The following is a 27,672-nucleotide window of genomic DNA, read 5'->3' on the forward strand; positions in this document are numbered from 1 at the left end:
CTCCAGCACTTCCTCTTCTGTAATATGAACTGTTTCAAATGTTCAATATTTAGTTCTTGAGCTCTCTCGTCTCCCTTTCTTTCTCCACAGTAAAAACTGACTTGAAATATTTATTTAAGATCTGTCCCATCTCCTGAGATTCAACACAAAGATGACCTCTTTGATCTTTAAGGGACCTTACTCTCTCTCTCTCGAGAAGCTCTTTTACTCTTAAAGCACTTGAAGAATCCTTTTGAATTATCCTTAACCTTATTTGCCAAGGCTATCTCATATCCCCTTCTTTGCCTTCCTGATCTCCCTCTTAAGAACGCCGCAACACTTTATACTGTTCAGGAGATTCATTTGAATTCAACTGTTTATATCCAATATAAGATTCTTTTTTATTCTTGACTAGCAGCTAAATATCTGCATTCATCCTCAAATGGACAATAAATGCTGGCCCAGCCAGCAAGATCCATACACAATGAATGAATAAAAAAATTAAAGTCAGCCAGATGTTCCTTTATTGCACGTGAATCTAATTTTCTGTTTAATGCTATTCCTGAGCTCACCTGCACCATATGAGGATATGATTTTTTTCTCGAGTCTTTCTCAGCTTTAACATACAAATTCCACAGCATCAGAGCTAATATCCTGCTTTACTGTTGCATTAATCCCCTCTTTAACTAGGGATGCAACTCCACCACTTTTCCGTTTTAGTCAGTCCTTCCTAAAAACTGAATACTCTGGATGTTCAGTTCTCATCCCTGGTCACCTTGCAGCCATGTCTCCGTAATCCCTATTATAATCATACCTATTTTCATCTAAATGCATGATTAATTCTACTACTTTATTGTGAATTCGCTGTGCATTAAGACACAAAGTCTTAAAGCTTGCCATTTTAACATCGCTTGTCCCGTTTCCATTTTTTTAATTTTTCCACAGTGTGTGTTTAATACTGCCCCTTGATTTCTCTGCTGGGCTATGAGCCTGATCCTGCCCTCATCCTTATTGTTCCCATACGTATACACGTACTCTCAAATGAGAGATGCTGCACAATGAGCTGGGACAGAAAAGAGTATGAGCAATGGTAAGACGTGAAAACATCATTCCACCCAACCAACTTCTACCACTCAATTGCAGTACCCTAATCCTCACAGACATTATGTTCAGGGTCCCACATGAATCATAGTAGTCCCTTCTATTGGCAAAAACAAAAACTGAAAACACTAGAAAAACTCAGCAGATCTGACAGCGTCTGTGGAAACAAAGTTAACATGTCGAGTCCGATATCAACTTTCTGTCAGAAAACGTTCTAGCAGTAGAGAGGAGAAATTGGGTCTACTCTGCCAACAAGATACAAAATCAAAATACACAGTCGACACGCGGGATGGGAAGGCTAACTAAGCCTCTTTTGCTAGTGGTTTGTGGTTCTCCAATCAACCGAGTACAGACCTGCAATTAAAACTGTGATCTTCTTGGTTTGTGTAGCGAAGTATCATTGCAAACAAGCCTTTGCCTGCTAAGGCTAAACCTCTCAGTTCTTCTCCCTGTCTCTAGAAACCCCTTTACCTTATGAAGCACCTCCGGGAGATGATTTCTGCATGACAGTCATTAACGGTTTCCCCTTTAAGGCTGAGCTCCTCTCCTTTAACACATCGGTTACCTGTGAGAAAGCAGGAGAAATCACAGTCTCAGCAAACCCTAACATTTCAACAGTATACCCTGAAGGCTCTACCAAAAGACTGATTCGATTGAACTCAAACTGATAAAAATGCGTCAGTCATTATGTTTTCTCATCCTCGGGTCACAGAGCAATGGCATCAACTGTGACCATGTTAAATAGCCACAACCAGAGTAAGTGCCAAAAACACAATCTCCACTCTTAGAATCAGTGAAAATTTATTAAACTTTATTTCTTTTGTTTTAAAGATGCTCCCTATGCATTCTTTACTGCTTTCTCCTGATGCTCTGACATTTTGCCAAAGTAAAGTTAATCAGACTTTCCCTTACCTGACTAAAGCACTATCCTTCATGACTCGACAGGCTATTTGACTACGGAACTTACAACAACAGACACGATACGGTCATCCACACACAACCCTGCGAGCAAAGTCACTGAACAGGAGCCCTGACAGATTTCCGTTTGCTCGCTCAAACATGGGGGCTAAGGAAACATTAATCAGGATTGAGAACCCTAGGTGATTCCAACCCCCAAACCCCACAGACAAAACACTCTCTCTCTCAAACACAGAGTTACTGGGCAGTGACCAGGATTGGGAACCCTGGCTGATTTCTCTCTCTTGCTGTGGTCACAGATATCACAATAAACCTGGGGTTTCTCCCCGGCCTCTCTTTCAAAGTCACGTGCTGTAACTGAAGTGTCCCCAAAACATTCATTTGGCTGGGATCGGTTAAGTTGGTACAGATTACAAACGTGGTTCTCAGCAACCTCATGAACATTTCAACTGATCCTTCCACAGTAGTTCAGATTGGTTGAGGACGCACGTTGAAAACATTACTTCCCATGCTCCTTCCCAATAGAAGGACCTGCTTCACTGCCCATCTATATAATCTAAGAGCTGGGGACGTACGAGTGTGAGCTGGGCTTGATCACTCCCCCGAAGACTGCTCTAGCAGTCCTCATGAAATGGCAGTCCAGGGAAAGGTTACAGTAAATAAAAGCTAAAATGAAAAGCCTCAAGGAATAGCCTTGTTTTCTGGTCATTTGTAATTCAAAAAACCCTTAATACTTGGGTACAGGCAGTAATCGAGTATTGAGCAGGTGTGCATGGGGCTGCTGAATGCACTGGGCCACATGAGGCTGTTAGAGCTTACAGTGCAAAACCGGCTAAATCCATTTCACATTAAAATAATTATTTACACTCCACAGATTACGGAAATGATTTGTCACTTAAAAGCACAAAATTAAAAAAAAAGAACTTTGACTGTTCCGGTACAAGAGGCACTCTTAAAGGACTGGCTAGTATTTATATTTGGATTGACTTCACCCTCCTAGACCTTGACATTTCTGGCTTTGCTAACAGGTTCCTTGCAATAAATCAACACTAAACTCTTGAGTTTTGCTCCTGCACAAGTTAAAACCACAAGGTTGAAGAATGGAGGTGATGGAGCAGATGACCCATAGCCTGTGCAACGTGGAAAGCAAAACTTGGCACGACATAGGGTCGGGGAGAAAAAAAAAAGGGATGATAAAAGAGGGGAAATCTGGAGATACTCGTCACAAGCAACTTGCGATGTGTATCTTCGATAGTCAAAACAGTTTGGTGTGTTGCCAATTGTACAGGTACAATATTTAACTTGCTTGAAACTCCAATGCATTTGGTTAGCCACAGTAACTCCAATGCTTTCATCCTAATTCAGCATTCTTTGCATCATTTATCTCCTTATGAAAGGAGAGACAAAGAGTGATATTTAGTGGGCGGCACGGTGGCACAGTGGTTAGCACTGCTGCCTCACAGCGCCAGAGATCCGGGTTCAATTCCCACCTCAGGCGACTGACTGTGTGGAGTTTGCACGTTCTCCCCGTGTCTGTGTGGGTTTCCTCCGGGTGCTCCGGTTTCCTCCCACAGTCCAAAGATGTGCAGGTTAGGTGAATTGGCCATGCTAAATTGCCCGTAGTGTTAGGTAAAGGGGTAAATGTAGGGGTATGGGTGGGTAGCGCTTAGGCGGGGCGGTGTGGACTTGTTGGGCCGAAGGGCCTGTTTCCACACTGTAAGTAGTCTAATCTAATTCAATTTTTTCACAAGGGTTCTAATTGTGATTAGCTTTCAGAAACCTGCAACTTAATACGGTTTCAGCCTCTCATTTTACTGCTAAGGCTTGGGGGACACCAGTGAGCCTGAAAGATGGTTAGTCTCATGACAAAAGGACAAGTCAAGCAAGGCACTGTTAACACTCCAAGGTGGGCTTTCAAAAGAAGTCATACAACTGGTACAACACCCACCCAAATTCATTGCAACTGGAGACCTGGGAGACATAGGAACTGGAGTACACAATTCGGGCCTTCGAGCCTACTCTGCCACTCAATAAAATTTAAAAAAAAACAACTTTGACTGTTCCTGTACAAGAGACATTCTTAAAGGACTGGCTAGTATTTATATTTGGATTCACATCAATGCTAAACTCTTTTGAGTTTTGCTGATCATTCTATTCAGTCCCCTGCTCCCACTTTCTCCCATTACTCTTTTGTTCCCTTTAGCCCCGAGAACTATATCCAACTCCTTCCTGTAAACACTCAATGGCCTCAACCACTTTCTGTTGCAGAAAATTCCACAGGCAATTTCTATACAGCCCTCAATAATCTTACCAGAAAGTCGAGAAGCCAGGCTACTCTTTCTGACTGTACCACTACCAGGGAATGCATGGAGAAGGATATATGAAAACATTTTGGAAGTGGAATCTGAGATGTGTGAATGGAACCATTTAGAGGGGGATTTAATCTTTATCTAGCCTACGTTATGCCACGTCTAGGGAGTGTCAAGGACAATGTAGGCAGCGTTTTACATTCAGTTTAAATGCCCTGTCCTGGAAGAGCTGATGCTTAAAACTGAAAGTAATCTAACATCCAGCACCAAAACTCCATCCTTTTGCAGAGAGGTAAACAGAAATTGAAGGTTACAAAGAATGGTAGGTTTAGAAGGGACCTTGATCATAACAGAAAGAAATGTACATCTTACTTACTCTCACAGTTTGTTTAAGATTGATGTTTCTACTTATAGTTATTTTAAAAGCAAAAGAAGGTTTATTGTGCAGCAAGCTGTCAGCTGCCTCAACAATCTTCCCAAGAAGAATGTGAAACAAGCAAACACCAAACGCATGTACAAGTACTGCACTAACCTCTAGGGTCCTCATTTATCAAACCATGGAGGCTACAAAACTCCCTACCTGAAGGTGAATTGTTTTCAGATTTATGGAGTTGGACACAAGCCTCTTAAAAAAAAATCACATTAGACACAGCAAATACACAGAACAAACGGAGTAACGAGCCAAGTTATGGAAGGAATTCAGCCCATCATGCCTGTGCCGATTTTACCAGCACAATCAAAAACCGATCCTCTCTGCTCTGCTTTTCTTCCCATCCCTGGATCTTTCTCCTTTTCAATTATGCATTCAATTTTTCATTACCTCTGCCACTGACAGAAACAGTTTCACCCTGGTTTATTAAATATATTGTAAGAATCAACTGACGGCTTCCAGCACAATTTGGCACAGAATGATCCAGCCCACACCAGAACTGATGGTTTTTAAGTAAAAGGTTAGTATCTGGATCTTGGGGGTTTCCTTCAAGGACCCAGTAACACTGGGAGATGGGACAAACTGCTTCAAGGGTTTGGGTTCTCAGCTGCCACGGTGGAATTTATCACAGTTCGCGCAATGGGAGCAGAGTTTTCAGAGGAAGTTGTTGGATGTGGAATGGCTCAAAGCCATTCTGAACAGAGATGGAAGCTCTTAAAAAGATTTTTTTTTTGCCATTCCCCCAGCTGTGTTGTTATCAAGCAGGAAAATGTCTGCAGGACGGGCTGAATAATTATAAGGACATGAAGTTAAAACAGTGTGGCAAGGACAGGCATTCCACCAAGTGGCCTCTTCACTTCTTAAGAGATACAATGGCAGCTGCCTCTGCTTCTCCCTTAATAAAGTACATCACACTCTAACAGAAACCAAAAGAACTGCAGATGCTGCAAATTAGAAAAAAAAAACAGAAGCTGTTGGAAAAGCTCAGTATGTCTGGCAGCACCTGTGAAGAGAAATCAGAGTTAGCGTTTCAGGTCCAGTGACCCTTTCTCAGAACTGTGGTTAATTATGATTTCTCTTCACAGATGCTGAGCTTTTTCAGCTACTTCTGTTTTGCTTCATGCTCAAACAGACCTGTGTTTAGAAACTTCTGCACATTTTCCCCCTCACTTTTAATGAGAATTTAAAATTAATGACATCTTGTCACTGACCTTACAACCAGAAGGAATAGTTTCTCCCTACTTCTTTTAAGACACTTCATAACTTTAACAGCTTCAATTTAACTTAATATTGCCTTCTCTGCTTTGGGAGAAATAATCTCACGATCACAAGTTTTTCTTGGAACTACAATTCTCACACCTCCGGCATCAGCCTGGTCAATCTAATCTGTATGTTTTGATGGCTCTTTTTCTGATGTTGAGTTCAAAACTGAGACCTTGTTTCGTATAAATCTACAATCATTTTTTTCCACCCTTGCACTCTATCAGGACATTTTAAAGAGGGAGAGATTTCAAAAAAGCTGGTCATATGTTTTTGTGAGACTTGTTACCACACAGAGTGGTGCGGCGAGGTAACACATTTAGGTACGAAGAACGTGGAGGTCACTTTGAACTCAGAAGGTGCAAGTCTAGGGCGATGTGGACAAAGAAAGGGATTACAGAGAACACACACATCAATCACTACAATAGCACACCTCAGGTCAGCATGGCTAAGCATTTGTTTTGACTTCTGCAAGGACAGAACTGAAAAGTAAGGAAGTTATGCTGAACCTATATCAAACCCTAGTTGGAGTGTTTCATGCAGTTCTGGATACACAGACACAGGGAAGGGTGAAGAGAAGATTACAAGGACAATTCCAGGGACGTGAGAGTATACGTATCTGGGAAGGACTTACTGGGTGAGCCTCTTTCCTGCTGAAAGCAAGTCAAAGGGGGACCTAATGGCGATCTTTAAAGTGATGGAAGGTTTCAATACAGTGGGTACACAGCATAAAGCACAGAGCAGCATAAATCATAGAGCAGCATAAACACAGGCTATCGAAATAAGATACAAAGAAATCTAATGTGGCATTCAGAAGAAATTAATTTAGCCAGAGGGTGGTAAGAACTTGGAACTCACTAGCACAGGGAGTGGTTGAAGTGAATCCAAATAGATGAATTTAGGGACAAAGGACAAGCTATAGGAAAGATGTTGCTGGGGTTGAGCTATAGGGAGAGGCTGAATAGGCTGGGGCTGCTTTCTGTAGACCACCAGAGGATGAGAAGTGACCTTATTCAGGTTTATAAAATCATGAGGGGCATGGACAGGGTGAATAGTCAAGGTCTTTTCCCCTGATTATTTAGGGGGAAGGGGTAGACTCCAAAATTTAGAGGGGGCATAGGTTTAAGGTGAGAAGGAAAAGACTTATAAGGGACCTGAGGGGCAAATTTTTCACACAGAGGGTGGTGTGAGCTACCAGAAGTGATGGAGGCTGGTACAATTACCACATTTAAAAGACATCTGGATGGGTACATGTATAGGAAGGGTTTAGAGGGATATGGGCCGGGTGCTGGCAAATGGGAATAGATTAATTTAGGATATCTGGTCAGCATGGATGAGTAGGACCGAAGGGTCTGTTTCCGTGTTGTACATCTCTCTGACTCCAAGCACAGGGAGAAGAGTGGTTAAGGTAGTAGATCCAGAGGAAAAAAAGATGAGAGAAGGTTCGGGTGGGGGATATAACCTGACAAAGCTGTTGGGTCAAAGAGAGTGTTTTTCTGTGCCATTGATCCTATGCAATGTTATCAATTGCAAAAGGTTAGTATGCAGACATAGCTAGCAATTCGGAAAAGTGAATATGGTTTTCAGTTCCCCTCACAATAATAACAACAAAGTAGGGAGGTTATCTTTCAGTTATAGATGAAGCTATGTCTGAAGTACTGCACATGGTTGGGTCTCCTTATTTAAATAAGGACATAAACACGAAGGAAGGAGCTTAGACTAATACCTGGAATGGCCAGGTTGTGATATGAGGAAAAGGTGGACAGCCTAGGCTTGTATCTGCCAGAGTTTCCAAGAATGAGCAGCAACATGGCTGAAAGAAAGATCCTGAGGGGCTTTGACAACGTGGACATGGAAAATAAAGGTTTCCTCCTTCAGGTGAATCCAAGGCCATTTAAGATAAAAATGAAGCATATGTTTACTTTCTGAGAGAGGAGCAAGTCTTTGGGACTCTGACCTTAAAAAGGCAGTGGGATACAATCTCCTCCTCTAAATATTCCCGAAGACAGAGGTGGTTAGCGTCTTCCTTAGCAAAAGGGGACGGAAGATTAATGGAGTGTGGGTGGGTGGGGGTTGGGGGTTGGAAGAGAGACAGGAATGTAGAGTTGTCAACTGAAGGTCAGCCATAATGTTGTTAAATACCAGAGCAAACGGGAATGGCCTAATCCTGCTCCAAAACTGTAAGCTGGCAATCCTGTGGGAAGCTCCATGCGGTAGGCCCTCATGATTGGCTATAGCAGGCGCACAGCCACCCCAACCCCGTGATGCGTACCTGTGCCCAGGCTGACGGTGGTCCCTAGATCATCATCGCCTTTTTTCATGATGATGGCTGCCAGGATCTTTCGACCAAGCAAGCTGTGCTGGATCCGTGCAGTCAAATTGTTGAAGCACTGGTGGCTGAGCATGGCAATCTGATCATGCATCGTACCCCCGGACACAGGCAGCTGCAGAAACGAGAGAGAGAAAGAGAGAGAGAGAATTACTCAGCGGTGGGAGCAGGAGACTGCTGAGATTAAGCACAGCTCATCTCTTCACAGGCAATTTAACCCTCAGTTACATTATCAGCAAATATTGTTCCTTTGTTGCTTACTGTACTGCAATGTGGCACCATTTCCACTGACACAGCCCATTGCCTCCACACGGCACCCCAGTTACCATGGCAGCAAAGACAAGCTATACTCTGCAAAACAACTCCACTCAGCAGCCAAACATTTCCCACGTTACGAGGTTGAACTCGCTCACCCGCCCACAGTTTTCCCTCTCTTCAGCTGAGGCTGCTGACTCAGGCCAGAGTGCAGCTTTTATTCACAGTTCATTCTCGGGATGTGGGTGTTGCTGGGAAGGCTGACATTTATTGCTCATGCCTTCCAAGGTGCTGGTGGCAAGCCAACTTCTTGAACTCCTTGCAACCCACACCACAGGTGCTCCCACATCGATGGCAGTCAGGAATTTCGACCCAAAACATCCTAACAGGAATGGCCAACATACACCCAGGTCAGGGTGATGCGTTTGACATCGATGAGGTAAATCTGGAGGAGATGGCGTCCCTGTTGCTCCGGCCTTTTGAGGTGGTGGTGGATGGATGGGTGGTTTTGGGAGGTAAAAGGAGATTGCCAATTCAATTTCTTTCATATTATGTTTAGCAGTTGCAAGACTGCAGCGAGCAGTGTGGGGCACTTCACTGTAGTACACAATGCTAGTCCTGGGCCAGGTTCTCTCTCTTTCTCACATAAGCATGCAGGAGTATGCCAGATCTGATCAGGAATAGGTAAGCTGCCACCGCTTTTCTCTCTCTGGCACAGAGGCTGGATGTATTGAATCTCCAGCTACAGGTCTGCAACCAGTTACACAATTCGACCCCAACATGCTGTGTTAAAGAGTCATACAGCACAGAAACAGACCCTTTGGTCTAACTAGTCCATGCCAACCAAGTTTCCCAAACTAAACTAGCCCCACTTGTCACCTTTTATCCCACATCCCTCTAAACATTTCCTCTTCATGACCCTGTCCAAATGTCTTTTAAATGCTGTAACTATACCTGCGTCTACCATTTCCTCTGGCGGTTCACTCCGTATATGCACCACCCTCTGAGAAAAGGTTGCCCCCCCCCCCCCCCCCCCCCAGGGAAACAACCATTGCTATGCACCTTATTTATGCCCCTCACAATCTCATAAACCTCTCTAAGGTCACCCCGTCAACCTCCTATGGTCTAGTGAAAAGGTCCCCGCCCATCCTTATAACTCAAAGCCTCTAGTCCTGGCAACATCCTGGATAAATCTTTTCTGAACCCTCTCCAGTTTAATAATATCCTTCCTATAACAAGGCCTCCAGAAACTGCACACAGCGTTCCAGAAGAGGCCTCAATATCCTGTACAATCTCAACATGACATCCCAACTCCTATACTCAAAAGGTCTCAGCAATAAAGGTAAGCTTGCTAAATACCTTCACCACCCTGATTATCGTGTCACAGCTTTCAAAGAACTATGTACCTGCACTCCGAGGTCTCTTACTTGAGAAGAGCCTACCTCTGAAGGAAACTCTCCGGTCCGAGCTGCCTTCTCACCCTCGCCAATGAGGACACGAAGGGCAGCATCCGCGGCCTCCTGCTTCGCCTGTTTTTTGCTGCTGGAGCTCACTGGAGGGAACCAGCGACCTCCAACCTTCGCCTGGTAGGTAAACCTGCACCAAAATAAAAGCAAGAAAAACAATGTTAATCTTTCTTAAGTCAGCACAGAATATTGAGATTACCATTGAATGAAAGCACCTGTTTCTCTCCAGGCTTTGTGCTCAAGCTTCATCATGACAGGCATTTGCTAACAAGTGGTAACTTGTGCACAAGGTCAACGGGCTAATGGAGGCATGAGCAGGCTCCCTAATCGAGAGCAGGGACATTACGCTGTAAACTGTATAAAGTCGTGGTTAGGTCACAACCCAAGAATGAGAGTCCAGTTCTGAAATCCACATTATAGCAAGGGTGTGTGATTGCATTGGACAGGGTGCCGAAGAATTTTACCAGGATGTTGCCTGGGGTTGGAGAGCTTCAGTTATGGAGGGAGATTGAGTAGACTAGGGTTGTTAACCTTGAAGACAGAGGGAGCGTCATAAAATTATGAGGGGCATGTATAGGGTAGACAAGAAGGAAGATTGTTTGTTGTGGAGTGATCAACAAACAGGGGATATAGATTAAAAGTGAGGGGCAGGAGGTTGAGAGGGGAATGAGGAAATGCTTTTTCACTCACAGGGTGTTGGGAATATGAAACTCATTGTCTGTAAGGGTGAGAGAAACAGAAACTGTATAACATTTAAGTAGCATTTAGACATGCACTTGTGATGCCAAAGATATACAAGGCTACGGGCCTAGTGCTGGGAAATGGGCTGACAGTATGCAGGGCTTGTTTTTTGACTGACACAGCTGTGATGGGCCGAAGAGCCTTTTTCTACGCTATAGACCTCTCTGACTCTGTGATGGCAGGGATAATTGCGAGCCCAGTCAAGCACAAAATTGAAAAGCTATGACATCCAGGAAAGACTGACAAGACTGGGGTCCTTATCCCCTAGAAAGGAGAAGATTAAGGAATGATTGGACAGAAAATAAACAGGTTTAACAGGATGAGGCTGAAAAAAAAGGGTACTTGCACTTGTGACTTAAACCAGAATTGGTGCCACAAGTGTAAGGGGATCACTCAAATTCAAGTCATTCAGAGAATTCAGGAGTGTTGAGAACATGGAAGGAGTGGTTAAAAGGGAAAACAGAGATACAATTAAGAGATAGCTACATACACGAATGAGGGGGGAAGGAATGGGAGGTCTTGTTAATAGCATCATGAACAAACCGAGAAGGCAGGCTGCAAATATTACTTTCTTCTTGAAAGCAAAACCTTTCACACAGAGGGCTGCTATGACTTAAAACTCACTGCTTGCAAGTTGGAATCAGATTGGTTATAGGAAGCAAAACTGGGGTGTGATATTCAACGGTTTGCTCTTCGAAGAGCCAGAAAAATAGGCTCCTCCCGTGATCCAGGTTTGTGACTCCTCCTGACAAAAGCTCAAGACAACACGCTAACAGCAGGAACCTCAACTAGGTCAAACAGCGATTTTAAAAGAGCAAAGATCTTTTCATCCCTCACACCTTAAGGTTAGTCTCTGTGCCATAATGCTGACATATTTACTGAAATAGGACCAAAATCCTACATGGTGCACAGTATCAAGCAAACGGCTTGGTCACGACGCTCATTTAGTAAATGCACACCACTGGATTGGTAAGCTCTCACACTTCAGTACTGTGCAATGCTCTTAAATTTATCACCTTAAAATGCTCCCCTCACAAATGAGCAAACCTGTCGTTGTTTCATTGCAGGAGTTACATGGTTTAAAAAGCTCTCGCCCAGGCACAATCCAATTTCAGAAGGATGGAATTTATAACTAATTAACGTGCGTTCGTTTAAAAGCAAAAGTCTCGTTCATCAGCACAGAAATTCCACAGGCTGAGAGTCACTTCATTGAAAGTTCAGCGGAAAGCTAAAGATCGCTGGCAGAGGAGAGATTTACGAGAATAGCACCCGGGAGGGTAAAATTTCAATCACTATGAGAAGGTTGGAGAAGTTGGGATTGTTTTCAGAGTCAGACAGCACAGAAACAGACCCTTCTGTCCAATGCATCCATGCCGATCAGATTTCTTAAACTAATCGAGCCCCGTGTGCCAGCATTTGGCCCATCACCCTCTGAACCCTTCCTATTCATCTACCAATTCAGATGCCTTTTAAATGTTGCAATTGTACCTTCGGAACAGAGAAGGTTACAGTGAGATGTAACAGTGGTGTTAAAAAAAAACCCTTGTAGAGTCATCAGTGGAGAAACTATTCCCATTGCTGGGAGGATCAGGGGAGACAGATTTCAGATAGTGGGCAAAAATCCAGGTTCTGTTGATTTAAAAAAAAATGCAGTGAGCTACTATGATTTGGCGTGCTCTGTGCTCCGCCTGAAAGCACTGGGGGTAACAATTTCAACAACCGCTTTGAAAGATGTGGAGGTACCAACCTGGGATCATGTGGCGGCCCTGACTGGTCAATCATCTTGAGCTCGGCTGCAAATCCCTTTGAGCGTGCGTATTCCAGGAGCCCTCCAATAGGGTTCTTGTTCAGGTAGGTGATCAGCTCCCCCAGGCCAGCTGCATGGGCAGCCTCCAGGTCCATCGATGACAGGGATGGAATGGAGCTTTGAGCAACAGAATTCTCTGTGTTTGTGTCTGAGGGCTAACACAGAGAAAAGAAAGTTACCAGTGACACTGATTGGAACAGTTCAATAGGAAGAAGGTGGGAGCCTGAAAGACAAACAGAAGCGAATTCGGAAGATCCATGCCTGGAGCATTTCAGTCAAATAAATGTTCATGGGATTCTCTTTTCAAACAAGACAATGGGACCTTGAAAGTATAACTGAATGAATTGATGGGTCCTCAGGTTAACTACAATGTTAACACAGATGATGCTATGGTGCAGCTTGACCTCAACCTTGCTGAGGTGGAATTATTACCGACGCAGCTGATGCACAGCTACGTAGTGCACAGAAAGCTTCGTTGCCCAAGTAAAGGGTTCAGTGAAAGAACAGACCTGCGGGCTGTCCTTCTCCCCAACAGCGGATCAGTGCAGAGTACCAATGTGACGGATTATCATACAAGTGATGAAGTAACCACTTTGGAAAAGACAGCACAGGGAAGAAGAATTTCAGGAAAAGGCAGCATGAGGATTACTGAAGGAGAACATTAGCTTCCGGCATTGACCCTTCAGCAGGTCGAATGCCTGAAGCCTCAAAACGGTTTGAAAATCAGCGCGTGACATTGCTTAGTACTACAGCAGCCTCGGGAAATTCTAGGGAGCAAACGGAACATGTGGACTTTACACTGGTCACTTCTGTACTCCGTGTGCTCCTCTTGGATTTCCCTCAGCACCACACCCACACCATCATCATTGGTGTCAGAATAGTCAACGCTGGAGCCATGTGGGTCCACAGCTTACCTTGGAATGAAAGGGGGGAGAATTTCCCAAGAGATTGACAACAGCAGCCTTTGCCGCTAACATCTTGGCCAGCTTCTTGCTGTTAGCTGTTGCTGTCGGGAAGGTCTCATTGCCCAGCTTAACCATGATGGTGAATCTATACAGAAGGAGAGCATCAAGATTGGTTACAGAGTGCAGCAAAACAGGTCATACTGGAAACAAATGGCTTACTACAATATAGACTCAGGTAGCCTTAATCTATGGGGACCCAAATATCCCTTCAGGATTTACTATAAAGAAATAATTGAGTTTCTCTGAAGGTTAGAAGTTAAACAATTCACCACTTTAATGTCAGGAGTTAAATTCACACATGTATGTTACTGGGCATGTGATTAACAACTGGCCTGATGCCAAACCAGTTCACTCATCAGCTCCACAGTAATATCAGTATGGTCTCTTTTCCAATGAGCCATAAGGTTGTGGTACAGTGCCTCTTTGAAGACTCAAACACAAATCCAGACCGACCCTCGTGGTGTGGTATTGAGGGAGTGTTGCACAATTGGATCAAAATTTGGATAAGAATTTAACCAGAGAGCCCATCCAAATTTTTAAAACTTTCATTCACAGGAACCGAGTGTTGTTGGGTGGCCAACATCTATTGCCCAGTCCAGTTGGCCTCAAGGTGGTGGTGCTGGTGGTGAACCGCCATCTTGAACCACTGCAGTTAATGCTGTGGGTAGAGATTCCAAGATTTTGACCCATTGTCACTGAAGGAAGGGTGAAATATTTCCAAGGATGATAAGCAGCTTGGAGAAGAATTTGAAGACAGTGATGTTACCATGCATCTGCTGCCCTCGTTCCTAGAGATGAAAACGGTTTGGAAGGTGCTGTCTAAGGAGCCTTGTTGAGTTTCTGCAGTGCATCTTGAAGATGGTACACACTGCTGCTAGACAGTATTGATGTGGAGGAAGTGCATGTTTGTGGATGTGGTGTCAATCAAGTGGCTGCTTGTGCCGACGGTGTCAAGTTTTTGGAGTGCAGTTGGCACTGCCCCCATCCAGGCAAGTGGGGAGCATTCTACCACCCCCCGGACTTGTGCCTCGTTAATGGTGGACAAGCTTTGGGGAGTCAGGGGCGAGTTACTCCCTGCAGGATGAGCTGCTGTTGTAGCCCCTTGTATTTATGGCTAGTCCAGTTCAGTTTCTGATCAATGGTGATCTCTAGGATGTTGACAGTTGGCATTACCACTGCTGAACCCCATTGAATGTCAAGGGTTGATTATGAGATTCTCTCTCTTGCTGGAGATGGTCAATAATGTCTCACAGATGCCAAGCAATATTACTTGCCATTTTTCAGACAATCCTGGATATTGTCCAGGTCTTGCTATATTTGGACATGGCTGATTCAAAATCGGAGGAGTAATGCGCAATCATTGGTGAACATTTCTACCTCCAACCTTGCTTGCTAACCACCTGAGGCCTGGAGGAAGAATGTCTCATCTTATGCCTTGGGACCTTCCAACCACATGGCATCAATGTGGATTTCAACAGTTCCCTCTTTTGCCACCGCGCTCCCCCCCCCCCCCCCCCCCCCCCGCCCCACCTTATCCCAGATCCAACCTTCCAACTCAGCACCGCCCTCATGACCTGTCTATTTTCTTTCCCATCTATCTGCTCCACCCTCCTCTCTGACCTATCTCCACCTATTTTGAAAAACACACGAGTGCCTTTTCAGAGTCTTTACGTCACTCAACGACGACATGTATTCTCTGACATTACCACGGGCCAGGGTCCAAGTCGTCCGAAATAAGATGTAAAATATCAGTCTGGTGTCATAACTGATCTTGGTTTTGCTCTTTACTTTTTAATTTTTTTGGTGGGCTTGGCCGGACCTCGTCTCTGGCCAGGGCCGGTCTGTGGTATTCTGCTCACTTATCACTGACAAGTTGTAGTGATTCGAGTGTCAGTGACAAGGTGAGCCTGGATGTCTTTTGGGTGAATGTTTGGAATCGTTCAATGCTGGGGAATTTTATAAAGTTGTTATTCAAGCCCAGCCACTTGCCACAAGTGCCCATTATGAAGCTGCCTTAGGCTCAGAGCCTTCCGTCAATTCCATTATCTCGGCGTTAAGGTGGTTATATCGCGGTCTTTGTTCCTGCCACCCCATTTCCAGAGCTTTACTGTCATTTTTGTACCATTCTGTAACATTGACCAACACCATCTTTCTTAAATTGAAGATTGGGTTTCCACAGTGAGCCATCTTTCATGAACAATCTTGACTCAACATATGACGCCCAGCTGAACTTACTGACATGCTTCTGCAGCTGGTCTACATTACTATTATGGCGCTTCATTCGAGCATTTTTAAACGAATGGGCAACAACCGGAGATGTGTGAAATGGCTTTGATTGCCATCTCACACTTTTGGCAAGTGTCGATTCTGTTTGGTGTTCCCCTTGATAGGTGGCTCGTCGGGTATAGATTACTCCGCAGTTTATGAGCTGTGAAGACTTTAGTTGGATTGCTGGTTTCAACCAAGAGTTTGCGATCCTGTCATCTCTCTAATACGGAATGCTTGCCCCTTGACATTCAAGCCTTCGCCACTTTTGGAAGTCCCCCTCTCTCCATCCTGCATACCTGTTTGGGTGGTTTCTGTCACCCAGCGCCCACCTCCTGAAGTGCTGGCATAATGGTCTGGAGGTGAGTCACTGGGGCCATTTCCCCTTCATGATCACTGTGGCTGCAAGGCAGGAAATCTTCGAGTTCTTTGAGGACTTTGAGAGAGACACCGTTGCATTCTCCTCTATATTGAAAGGAGACCTGTATGATCGCATCCTTGGACATCTCTAGCGCCTGGCGTTTGCAGACAATCGTGGCTGGAATCTGCACTTCTTGTTGTATGGCATGCCCAGACCGCCGCTCCTGTTGCTGGCATACAGGATTCCATCGTTGGGTATGAGGTGGGAAGGGGAGGAACTCTTTCATGGTGCTGTGTATGATCTGGTCGAACTTTATGAGTATGCTTTGAAATACTTCGGACAGGATTAACTGGAAATACAATCTGGGGACAACATGAGTTTTTAGGATTTCTAGGCATTGCTTTGGTCAGAGAGATGCTGCCTGTATTCCTTTCAGCCAGGTCTTAAGCCTCTCCTCCCATTGTCCTTCCAACACATCTGCCCACCGGTCAATACGGGCACCCAGGTATTTCTCAGTATCGCCTGAGGGTATATAGAATAGAGATTCAATACACAGCTTCCAGTTAACCAAGTGATTGTACAGTAATGCCTTCTCTTGAATGTAAAGTGGAAGCCTTTTGTCTTCACGATGTTAATATTGAGGCCTGTATGGTCACTATGACTGGAGCAGCTTCAGATTCCTCGCCATACCAGTGTGAGAGTAACGCAGAAGGGCTATGACATCCGGGAAAGCCAAAGTCAAGCAGTTGACTCTTCTGCCACCTAGGGGCATGGTGACCCCAGAGTCAGCCTTCTCCAGAGAGCATATCAAAGGATCCAGAGTGACGTTAAATAATATGTTCGAGAGTTTTACGCCCCTCTCAATGTTTACTGGAGTGGTATAAGTTCCGTTCCCTTCTATCACAGTTGTATTGCCAGCTCAGAGATCCTGGATCCGGTCTACAAAGGCTTTCGGGAGATGTGTTCTCTGCAGCGTTTCCAATAGTAATTTGTGCCCAACTGAGTCGAACGCTGTCACCAAAACAACAAAGACAACGGCAAGGTCTTTACGGTTATGTTTCGCTCCATTAATTATGTTCTCTCGGATGACAACGTTCTCATTGCAACCGAAAGTGGCTGCTAGAAACCCCTTTTGTCTGTTGTTAATTTTGACAGTTTCACAGAGGCATTTTCGCCATTAGTTTTGTGAAAATTTTTAGCAGCATTGGACCAATGGTTATCAGCCGCCAGCTGTCCATGTTTTTCAGGCAGTCTTCATCAAGACCATTTGACTCTTTTTTTCTAGTAATTCCGGTATCGTGCTTGATTTTAACTACAAGGAGAAGAGTCGGGATAGACGAGTTTCCTCCTCCTCGTGAATGGATCTTATATCACCCAGTTTCAGGGTGTCCGGTCCAGTGGCACTGTGCTAGTCTATCCCCTTGATAGCTGTCTCAACCTCCTCTACCTCTATGGGTTTCATCAAGGATCCATCATCTATGTTCCCAGTATACAGGGCGTATTTACCAATATGGGATTTATGATTTGGTACTAACAGTTTCTCCTGGAAACATGCCTCCAGTTCCTCTTTTGGGAGAGGACAAGCCCTGGCACCCCCACGATCTCTTGGGCTAGCTGGCGCCGGCTGGTTTTGTAGAACTGCTGCGTCACTCTGAACAGAGCTCTAAGCGTTGCCCATCTTTTCTTTGTGCTGGTATTAGTGCCAGTCCGTGTGTCCTTTTTTAATCTGGCCTCCTTGAGGCTTTCTCCATTTATTCTGTCTCTCCCTACCACTCGAGTAGGTCGGTAATATTCTCCATTAGTCCAACCCAAGGGCCAGAGTGTCCGGGGCGTTCCTCACGCGCAAAAGCTCCTCGACTTGTTTTAGCTGGTCATCTATATCCCTGTGCTTAGGCATTGAAGCTGGTGTTCTGCGATTGGCTCTTTAGCGTGGGTTTGGTTCGTCGGAATTATCCCAAACACACACATTGTCTCAGATTCGTGCAAGTCATTAGCTATGCTCACACCATTTGGAATTTAGATGTCCGCCAGGGTGTTCGCAAGGGTTCTGCATTTGTCAGATGTTTTTGTTTTAAGGATGCTAGCGATCTCTTTGTTAATGAATTTGCATCCTGAAAAACTCTTTTCTCACTGCCTCAGGAGTGCAACTTCCTCCTGTGATCATATGTGGTCACTTCTCCCCGATTTGCCTTTGACCTTGAGTGCTATTTTGAGGCGATTTTAATTTTGTAGAACGGGGTGTTGAGGCCTCTCGTGTTGACCAAGTCCAGCCTGGGTTGTAACCCACTGGTCACGCGCTGCATGCAAAGTCCCCTTCTGGAGGGGGTTTCTTACCTTTGCATACAGAGTAATGGCAGGAGATTGCGTGGTACTCTCCTGCTCTCTCGCATCGTAAACATTTTGTCCGAATGTTCTTAATTCAATGCACCTTGGTGATGTGCTTGAACAGGCTCACCGTGAGGAAGAGGGCATCACAGTCTGTGCAGAACAACCAGTCAATGGGGTAATGGATTATTACCCCCTCGGACAGACGTTCTGTCATATGCTGGTTCGATAACAACTCCTTCCATGAAGGCAGCTGTCTCGGTTGTCATACCATCAATCTCGATTGCCAAATGCTCTGTGCCCTGTTTCAATATTTGATAATCCTTGTTGTAGAAGGTTTGGGTAGTGATGCTTATATCATCTGGTGGGTGGGCCATCCACGTGGGTCCTTCTACAACATGATCCATGCCATCCACTAGTGGACTAGTCGGCTCCTTGGAGGAGTAGCCGAGCTCAGCTTCAAGCAGAGCAAGAGGTATCATCCCAAGATCACTGTCCCGGTTTGACTCGAGACTGATCTTGTTGCCAGCTTTGTAGAGCAGGCGCATTTACAATTTGCATGGCTGCTGGGAAGTTGGTTATCCGGGACGCTTCCCAGCCGGACCGCTCCATTGAAAATGGAAAACCCGTTCCGTTTTTTTGAGTGATACCGAGGTATCCGGTTTGCTCAGACCACAGTCGCCTCGTACGTTTTTCTCAGTCGTTTTGTCACTCAGCAGCCAAGGCTACTGAGCTTACCAGCGGGGCCAACGAGGAGGCATCACACAAACTATGTGCCAAAATATACATCAAAACATCATGCCCTCAGCCCCACCTCCCTCCCTCCCATTTATCTCTCCACCCATACCGGCCTACAAGCCTCATTCCTGATGAAGGACCTTTGCTCGAAATGTCGATTCTTGTGCTCCTTGGATGCTGCCTGACCCCGCTGTGCTTTTCCAGCGCCACACTCTCGACCCTGATCTCCAGCATGTGCAGTCCTCACCTTTTCCTGGCTGAACAGCCTACTCCAATTTTCTACATTCAGCCCTGGAATTATTAACAAGCTCAAAAAGTTTAACCACACCTTGCTTTCCACATCTTATGCTTGAAAGACTACAGCCTGAAATTGGCATGGTCCCATTTATCGGCATTTCAAACCCCCCAAAGAAAACAAACAGACTTTTTTTTTAAAAAATCGTCTTCCTTAAAAAGATATTTCCAGAGCTCAGAACATCTGTATGTGACACCACATACCTAGGGTCATGGGGAGGACCGCTTTGTGACACAAGTTGAAATTCACATGCATTGCCTGACTTCTGTGCATACTCCATCAACATGCAGACTGGATTTTTCCCTGCGGGCAGCGAGGGTTGAGACAGAGTACACGGTTCAGTTTTCATTTCACTTGGAAGAGCTGTACACTGGGAAGGGGAGTGGGGAGGAGAGATACAATACCAGGTTCATATTTCAGAGACATACAATCATAGATTTATAGAACACAGGGCACAGTTCAGTTGCAATGCGCCTGTCCACACGAGTCTTCTCCCAGCCCATCTTACTTCATCCTGTCAACATATCCATCTCAGATTGAATCCAACATTGAAGATCCCAACATCCCATTAATCCTGATACATAAATTACTATCACGTGCAGTTACAGGAAAAGGTTAGCACCAGCGAAGCTCCCCTTGGCTCTCAGCACAGTTGGTGCTCATGCAATGACTGCTTGCTGGTGGGACACTTGACAGGCGATTCAGAAATACTGCTCACGACACAAATCTTCACTCAAAGGAGGTAAAAGGTAACAGGACACCAGATTATTGTCCTTGAAGAAGCAAAGCAGTCTGTATGTTTCACACCATCAGCATAGAGAATCACCACAGTCCTCAACTGAAGCCTGCAGAATGGCTTTTGATTGCCAGAGTCCTGCCCACTGACAAAACTTTAAAATTATGAAAGGTAGAGACAGATTGGCACAGGAACACTCGCTTTAATGCAGCAGCCATGGTCTACTGAGTTTTGGGCTGCTTAATGTGCAGGTGACCTGATTGAGATCTACAAAAACAATGGAGGGGTTGGTTAATGTCCCTGTTGATGGATTACTCCAGTTTAACAGATGGACAGGGATCAGGGAACGCGAGTGCAAAATGTGAAAAAGAGGAGGACAGACTGGATGCCAGGTGATTAACCATTTCCCAAACAGTTACGATTCCCTGGAGTACGCCGCTGCCTGGTGCGATGAGTGCTGATACTGCGCTCATTTTCAAGAGGGAGCTGGACTGGTCCCTCACCTCAGCAGAGGTTATATTGCATGGAAGGCAGGTAGAGTGACTTGGACTTGCTTCCATCCTCGGAGGGACAGGAGTTACTCAGAGCACATTTTTCGTTGCAAGGTGGGAGGGTGGCAGGAAGCAACCATGACTGCTGTATCAGCCGATCTTTTCCTGCCTGTCAATTATTTACATTACACTAGTGCTCAAAAAAAAACTAATGACATTTCATTACTGCATAATAAGTGGACATGGCTGAAAGACCCTCTCCCCTCTGGAGCTAGTTCAAGATGTCAAAGGACCATGCATACTGCATCGAAAACAGTAATTCCACAAATCAGTCCAATGCAGGGGTTGCTGGTACAATTACCTTCAGGGAAACGTTAGATTGAAATGTTAAAAGTTAATTAAAATTTAGCACACAAAATATTCCCTGTTGGTTCCTGGAGTCTAACTCACTGCAACAATCAGACATTTATACCAAAGCCTTTCAAATCCATAAACACTGGTTTCAGAAAATGGTGTGGCATAGACGGAGCACACACTATACCAACCTCCATTGTGACCAGAGGCTCAGAATGGGGAGAGGAAGGAGGAATCTCTATGTCTTCACCCAGAATCTCTTTCAGTAGCACTTTTAGGGCATTGGTTGCTGCATCTTTCTTTGCGGTCTTCTTGCTGTTGGCTTCAGCCGGAGGAAATCTCCTGCCATCTATAGATGCCTGCATCCTGAACCTTTAGTCACAAGGGAAAGAGTGGTGGTCAGTTAAAGAAACCGGACTTTTATACAGTGCTTTGCCAAACTTCCAGGCATTATGAGAGACATGGACAGAACAGTTAAGTCAGAGTCACAGAGTCATACAGCAAGGAAACAGACCCTTCGGTCCAACCAGTCCATGCTGGCCATAATCCCAAAATAAACTAGTCCCACCTGACTGCACTTGGCCCATATCCCTCCAAACATTCCTTATTCATGTACTTACCCAAATGCCTTTAAACATTGTAACTGTATTCGCATCCACCAGTTCCTCTGGAAGATCACTCCACACATGAACCATTCTGGAGTAAAACATCTGCCCTTCAGATTTAAAAAAAGATATTCCTCCTCTCACCTTAGGGATAAACATCTGCCATTCACCTCATCTACACCCCTCATAATTTTATAAGCCACTATAACGTCACCCCTCAACCTCCTACATTCCAGTGAAAGAGGTCCCAGCATGTCTAGCCTCTCCTTCTAACTCATATCCTTCCGAAAACAGGGTGACCAGAACGGGACACAGTATTCCAGAAGAGGCCTCACCAACATCCTGTACAACCTCAACTTAGTGCCCCAACTCATACTCAAATGTATAGAGCAATGAAGTCTTTTTCGCGAGGATAGAAATATCAATTTCAATGAGACAGGCAAAAGGGGGTAAGTTTAAAGGAGTTGTGAAAGCTAAGTTTTTTAAAATATACAGGGTGGGAAGTGCCTGAAACGTGCTGCCAGAGGCAGATACAACGGAAACGTTTGAGAGGCATCCCTATATATATATAACACACATATAGGCAGGGAAGAGGGGAATATGGACTGCGCAGAGGCAAAACATTTTTAGTTTAGAAAGTGTGTGTTAGCGCAGTCTTGGTGGGCCAAAGGGCCGATCCTGTGCTGTACTGTTCTTTGTATTCCAAACAGCCCCACAGTCAATTAGAGTACTTGGTTGACATGACAGCACTGTCTTTATGCAGTATGGGATACAGTGGTCAGGCTTGCAGATCATACACTATCAGAAGGCTGGAACATGCACTCTACAACTAGCACTAGATGACCTTGTGCAATAAAACACCAACTCCAAACTCTGAGAAACTGCCAATGCTGAAAGCTGAAAACCTGAAAACAAGCCTGAGGAGGCTTCAGCATGTTTACATTGCTTGTCAATGTCGATTTTGAAAGAATGGCGATAAACAGTAGCTGTAATGTATTTCATTGTGTGGTCTGAAGCCTGGGTTTCAATGAATCCTAGACTGAGCCTGGACCCACAGAATATCTCAGGCAAGAAGGTCTCCCTGTGACTCAGAACCTGACTGACTCTGGAATAAAAACAGGAATTGTTGGAGAAACTCAACAGGTCTGGCAGCATCTATATGGACAGAGCGAGAGAGAGCGTGGGCACAAGCAAGATAGAAAGAGAGAGTGCGCAAGACAGAGAGTAAGCGAGAGAGCAAGAAGCAAGTTTTAACAGTCAAGTCACAAAGTGTCATAACAGACTCAAAATGCTGACTCTGTTTCTCCCTCCATTGGCGCTGTTAGACCTGCTGGGTTTCTCCAGCACTTTCTACCTCTATTCCAGATCTCAGACGTCTGCAGTATTTGACTTTTGTCTTACTGGTTCTGTTCTGATTTGGATCCTAACCCCTAATGCCACTCAGCTTTCTCAGGCCTTTGTGCTGCAATTCCTAGATGTTAGATGGGGATGAGGGCTGACAAGATATTAGTCCTGATAGTCATCCTGGGCAGTGTTAAAAGTATTGGCTTGACATTTACAGAGGTTCTGAACTCGGCAGGTTTCTCGCAGCTTGATTTAAACACGCATCTGCAACAACAGGTGCCTAGTAATAATGTTTCCTATTTGAGAAAAAAATGTAATGTTTCTCAACTCTGTGGTCTGGCAGTATCATGCTTAACCACACAGGTTAGCTAATTCTCCAAACTTATCTGCAGCTTCCGAGAAACAACCAACTACACAAGTCACAACGATTCGGAGGTATATAAAACCAATGTGTATAAAAGTGTTGGAAATAAAACAAAGAGCAGCACACGTGAAACAAAAACAAATTGCTGGAGAAACTCAGCTAGTCTGGCAGCATCTTTGGACAGAAAGCAGAGTTAATGTTTCAAGTCCAGTGACCTTTGTTCTGAAGGACAGTCACTGGACTCGAAACGTTAACTCTTATTTTCTCTCGAGATGCTGCCAGACTAGCTGAGTTCCTCCAGCAATTTCTGGATGCAAACGTTCCCTTCTCAGACCAAAACCCAGATTCGACACAACAGCGTTGTTAGATTTACAGAAAACCTCTTTCTACAAACTAGAATGATACAACCAATTAACAATGACACTTCCCCTTTCAATATCGCGCTCTTATAGTCCCAAATAAGATGGACAATTTTGTGCGAATTAATTCTAAATGGTGAGTAATTCAACACTGTGGCCTCAAGCACAGGACTGCAGGTGATTCCAATGACCATTGGTTTCATTTACGAGTGTGAAAATCACTCTCTCCTCCTGTGCGGAAGGTGGGACAGGTTAACTGAAGTCCTCAGTGGGGTCAAGTTAAAATGTAATAACCAATAATGATGGGTAATGACAACTGGTCGATGGAGCTGTAATGCTAATCAGCCACAATTTAACTGATAGGACATAAGGCATTCACCCTCTTAGCCAAACGTTCACTCCACCCAAGTGGGTGTTGCTGCACCATGTTCAAAACCAAGTCCCAGTGGCTTTTTTCATCAGAGGCAAGGGTTTGAAAGTTGCAAGGTGATTCTGACTGTGGTTATCAACAGGGTCCAATGTTTCAGCAGTGAAAAGATGGATGAATATGAATCTTTGTTGTGTACGAATATTTAGTGAAGAGTACTCGAACGGGTTTAGAAAGAGGAAGTACAGATCGGGCTTCAATTAACTGCATGGCAGCGGAACAACCACGAAGGGAAAGGAGAATGGTGCCATTTGTGGATACTGGAATTACACAGTTGTGAAGGAGGAAGTCTGTACCAAACACATTCTTCATTTCAGATGCTGATTATATATACTGTCGGTATACTTTTCCCTGTTCAGGCAGTAGACAACGAGTTGAGTTTAGAATCAAGCCCGAGAACAGCCCCTCTCATGCTCCTGCCTTGCCAACTCAACTAAGAGGGAAAGCTTGCCAATCAGCAAGGCCATCAGTTCCAAAAACATATTTGTTCAGGTTTCCAGAGCAAACAGATTCCTAGCTTTAGACAGCTCCAGTGGCCATTTAATGTCTGTGATCAAGGCAGAGGGCAAACTGATCATAACCAGTTTTCCTAGCAGGTGAGGAAAAAAAACCTTAAAAAACACAGATGATTCATCTGGGCTATCACAAAGTGCCCCTCTTCACTATGGGTGATGGAAAACTGGGACTTCCATCTCCAAAACTGTTTGTTTTTAAAAATGTGGGGTCAAGTTAAAATGTAATAGCCAATAATGATGGGTAATGACAACTGGTCGATGGAGCTGTAATGCTAATCAGCCACAGTTTAACTGATAGGACATAAGGCATTCACCCTCTTAGCCAAATGTTCACTCCACCCAAGTGGGTGTTGCTGCACCATGTTCAAAACCAAGCCCCAGTGGCTTTTTTCATCAGAGGCAAGGGTTTGAAAGTTGCAAAGTGATTCTGACTGTGGTGATCAACAGGGTCCAATGCTTCAGCAGTGAAAAGATGGCCAATTTCAAACTGTCTCTGGACCTACAACCTTTCACTTCATGCCCTACCCATGGTGACCCCTGTTAATGTCGACCTCCTACCAGAGAGACAGATACTGGAACAATGAATTAAAGTTCCTTATGACACGGGAGGAGACAAACGTCAAAGAATTTGGTATTGCCAGCACATTTGACACAACAGGACTGTGATGAAGAGCAACAGGTAAGTAACACGCTGCATCATTCATCCACCACGGTTGCCGTGCAAGACATCTCGGACCCCCTTCACCTCTAGCACCAAGGAAAAGCAACTGAGAGTGCGTGAGCAGCAGCGTGCACCCTTCCTCTAGCATAATCATATTGTGTAACATAGGCAAGATCATTCAAGGGTAAATTTGTGACACATGCATACGTATTCTTTCCTTAACCTGGAATATTCAGGTACTGATACTGACTTTGTAATGATTGGTATCAGTACAGACCAGAAATTGCTCTGGTATGCACATGCTTCACCTGCTCAAGGAAGAAAGATCCACCAGAGTCAGCACACTAGGCATACAGAGTGTAGAGTTCTCTTACCGAGGGTCATGGGATGGTCCTGTCTGGGCGAGGAGGATGAATTCACACTGCAATGCTGAGCCCTGCGAATATTCCATGAGACCACTAACTGGGTTTTTCGTTAAACAGGCACGTAGCCGGTCAGTTGGTGAAAGCGTTGGGTGTTGATCAGCGCCAGGCTTGCCAGCCAACACGCCCTGTGGCAAACCAACCGTCTCGCCAGCCTCGCTCACACGGTTGATGATGTTCAGGTCGTCAGGGATATCGTCAGATGCCCACTGGCCGTTTCCTGTGGTGCTGTCGTAGTAGTTTGCCTCAGCATGATTGGCCTTATGTTTCTCCACCTTAACATCGAGAAGCAGCGGAGCTGAAGTGGCCAGCGAATGCAAATCATTTGCTTCCTCTTGCAGAGTGACTGCCTGGCCATTCCCTACACTGCCCTCTTCCTTGACTTTGATCCCTTCAATGACCTCTTGAGAAACATCACTTTCACCTTGAATGGTCATTGGTATTCTCTCCATGGTTTCAATTCTGGGCTCACCCAATTCATGCAGCTTCCTTTTCCTCAGCAGCACTTCTTTCCTTCGGTCTGAAAGGGTCCAAATTGGTGGAAAGGCAGACTCCTTGTAGAGATCACCTTGATTTTCAAGCAAGTGAAGGGTGGGGTTGATTTGCCGAGCTGACTTTAGTCCAGTGTTTTTGGCAATCTCAAGGGCGGTGGCCTTCTCCTTCTCCAAGAGGAAGGAGAAGATTTTGTTCTTTTGGGTTTCACCATCTTCCATGTTGGAGTGATCCGTCATGCTGTCAGTGCTGTCTTCGTCGTCAGAGGCTTGCTCTTCTTTGATGGGCGACACTGGTAAAGCTATGCCCTCGGGCGATGACCGCTGGCTTTCAGGGACCTGCTCTCTGGTTTCAGTTTGGCCTGCAAGATGCCACAGAGGGGGCGAGATGCCTTCCTTCCTCACTCGGTTTTCCTTCAGCAGATCATACAAGACGTGGTTGACTATTTTTTTCTGAATGCAGAGTTGCCTGGCTATCTGACGGGCTGGTAATCTTTCCGTCGGTCTAAGTTTTCCCAAAATAGACAGGATGTCTTGACGAGTGCTGCCACCCAGCGAGATATTCTCAAAACGCGAGAACAACTTATCTAATTCCGGCTCAGTCTTGGGGTTCTTCACTTTCTGGACGGGGGGAGCGGGGGCCCAGATGGTCCTAACAGGCTGCGGGCTGAAGTTGCTGCTCCAGCTCTTGGCTGGCGGTCGGAAAACCCGCTGCTTTTGCTGGTACGATACTTGGCTCCTGTATGGCTGCTGGTGCACAAAGGCAGGAGCCTGCGGGATCTGCCCCGTGAGAAACCGGATCTGCTGGCTTCGAAAGTAATCAATTCCTGTTCCTTGGTTCGAGGAGTTCAAAGCTGTATGAGAGTTGTACTGATCGTGGGGGTGGTTATATCGATGAGAACCTTTCGCTTTACCTCTACGTGCTTTTTTATCACCACCACTACCTCTGCTCATAGCTCTTTAATACGAACTGTGGGGTAGGTTTGCCTTTGATGGCACACTAACGGGCATGCAGATTGAATCGGGACCTTGGTCCAATCGATCAAATCACCTGCGCACACCTGAAACAAAAAACAGAAAATTAAAATTATGGCAATGGAAAACATTTACACCATAAAATAAGCTGGGGTTCCCAGTCCTGATGGCCTCTTGCTGGAAAACAAAACATGGAGGTTTTGGGGTGGTGACTGGATAGCTTATGATCCCTGCCGATGCTCACTGGCTGGAATGGTCAAGGAGAACAGCCACATGGACAGGGGAATGGAGGGCTGCTGGAACCTGCAAAATAGCACTGTAAGCTCAACACCATCGAAGGTGGACAAAACACCCTGTATAAAGCATGGAAAAGCATTCCATTAT

The 27,672-nt window shown here is 45.1% G+C and overlaps 1 protein-coding gene across 1 annotated transcript in view; it reads right to left on the reverse strand.

The window, feature by feature from the left end:
* The window catches only part of LOC140453937 (double-stranded RNA-specific adenosine deaminase-like), an 83,148-nt gene that overhangs the window by 16,557 nt on the left and 38,919 nt on the right, over positions 1-27,672 (reverse strand). The window contains 8 exon segments of the mRNA XM_072548798.1: positions 1,552-1,645; positions 8,270-8,441; positions 10,024-10,177; positions 12,536-12,750; positions 13,510-13,645; positions 19,748-19,914; positions 21,317-21,497; positions 25,775-27,374. Coding sequence (XP_072404899.1) covers positions 1,552-1,645; positions 8,270-8,441; positions 10,024-10,177; positions 12,536-12,750; positions 13,510-13,645; positions 19,748-19,914; positions 21,317-21,497; positions 25,775-27,267 — 2,612 coding nt within the window. The 5' untranslated portion in view covers positions 27,268-27,374.

This window comes from Chiloscyllium punctatum, chromosome 28 (assembly GCF_047496795.1).
Source record: "Chiloscyllium punctatum isolate Juve2018m chromosome 28, sChiPun1.3, whole genome shotgun sequence".
In the NCBI taxonomy this organism is placed as follows: Eukaryota; Metazoa; Chordata; class Chondrichthyes; order Orectolobiformes; family Hemiscylliidae; genus Chiloscyllium; species Chiloscyllium punctatum.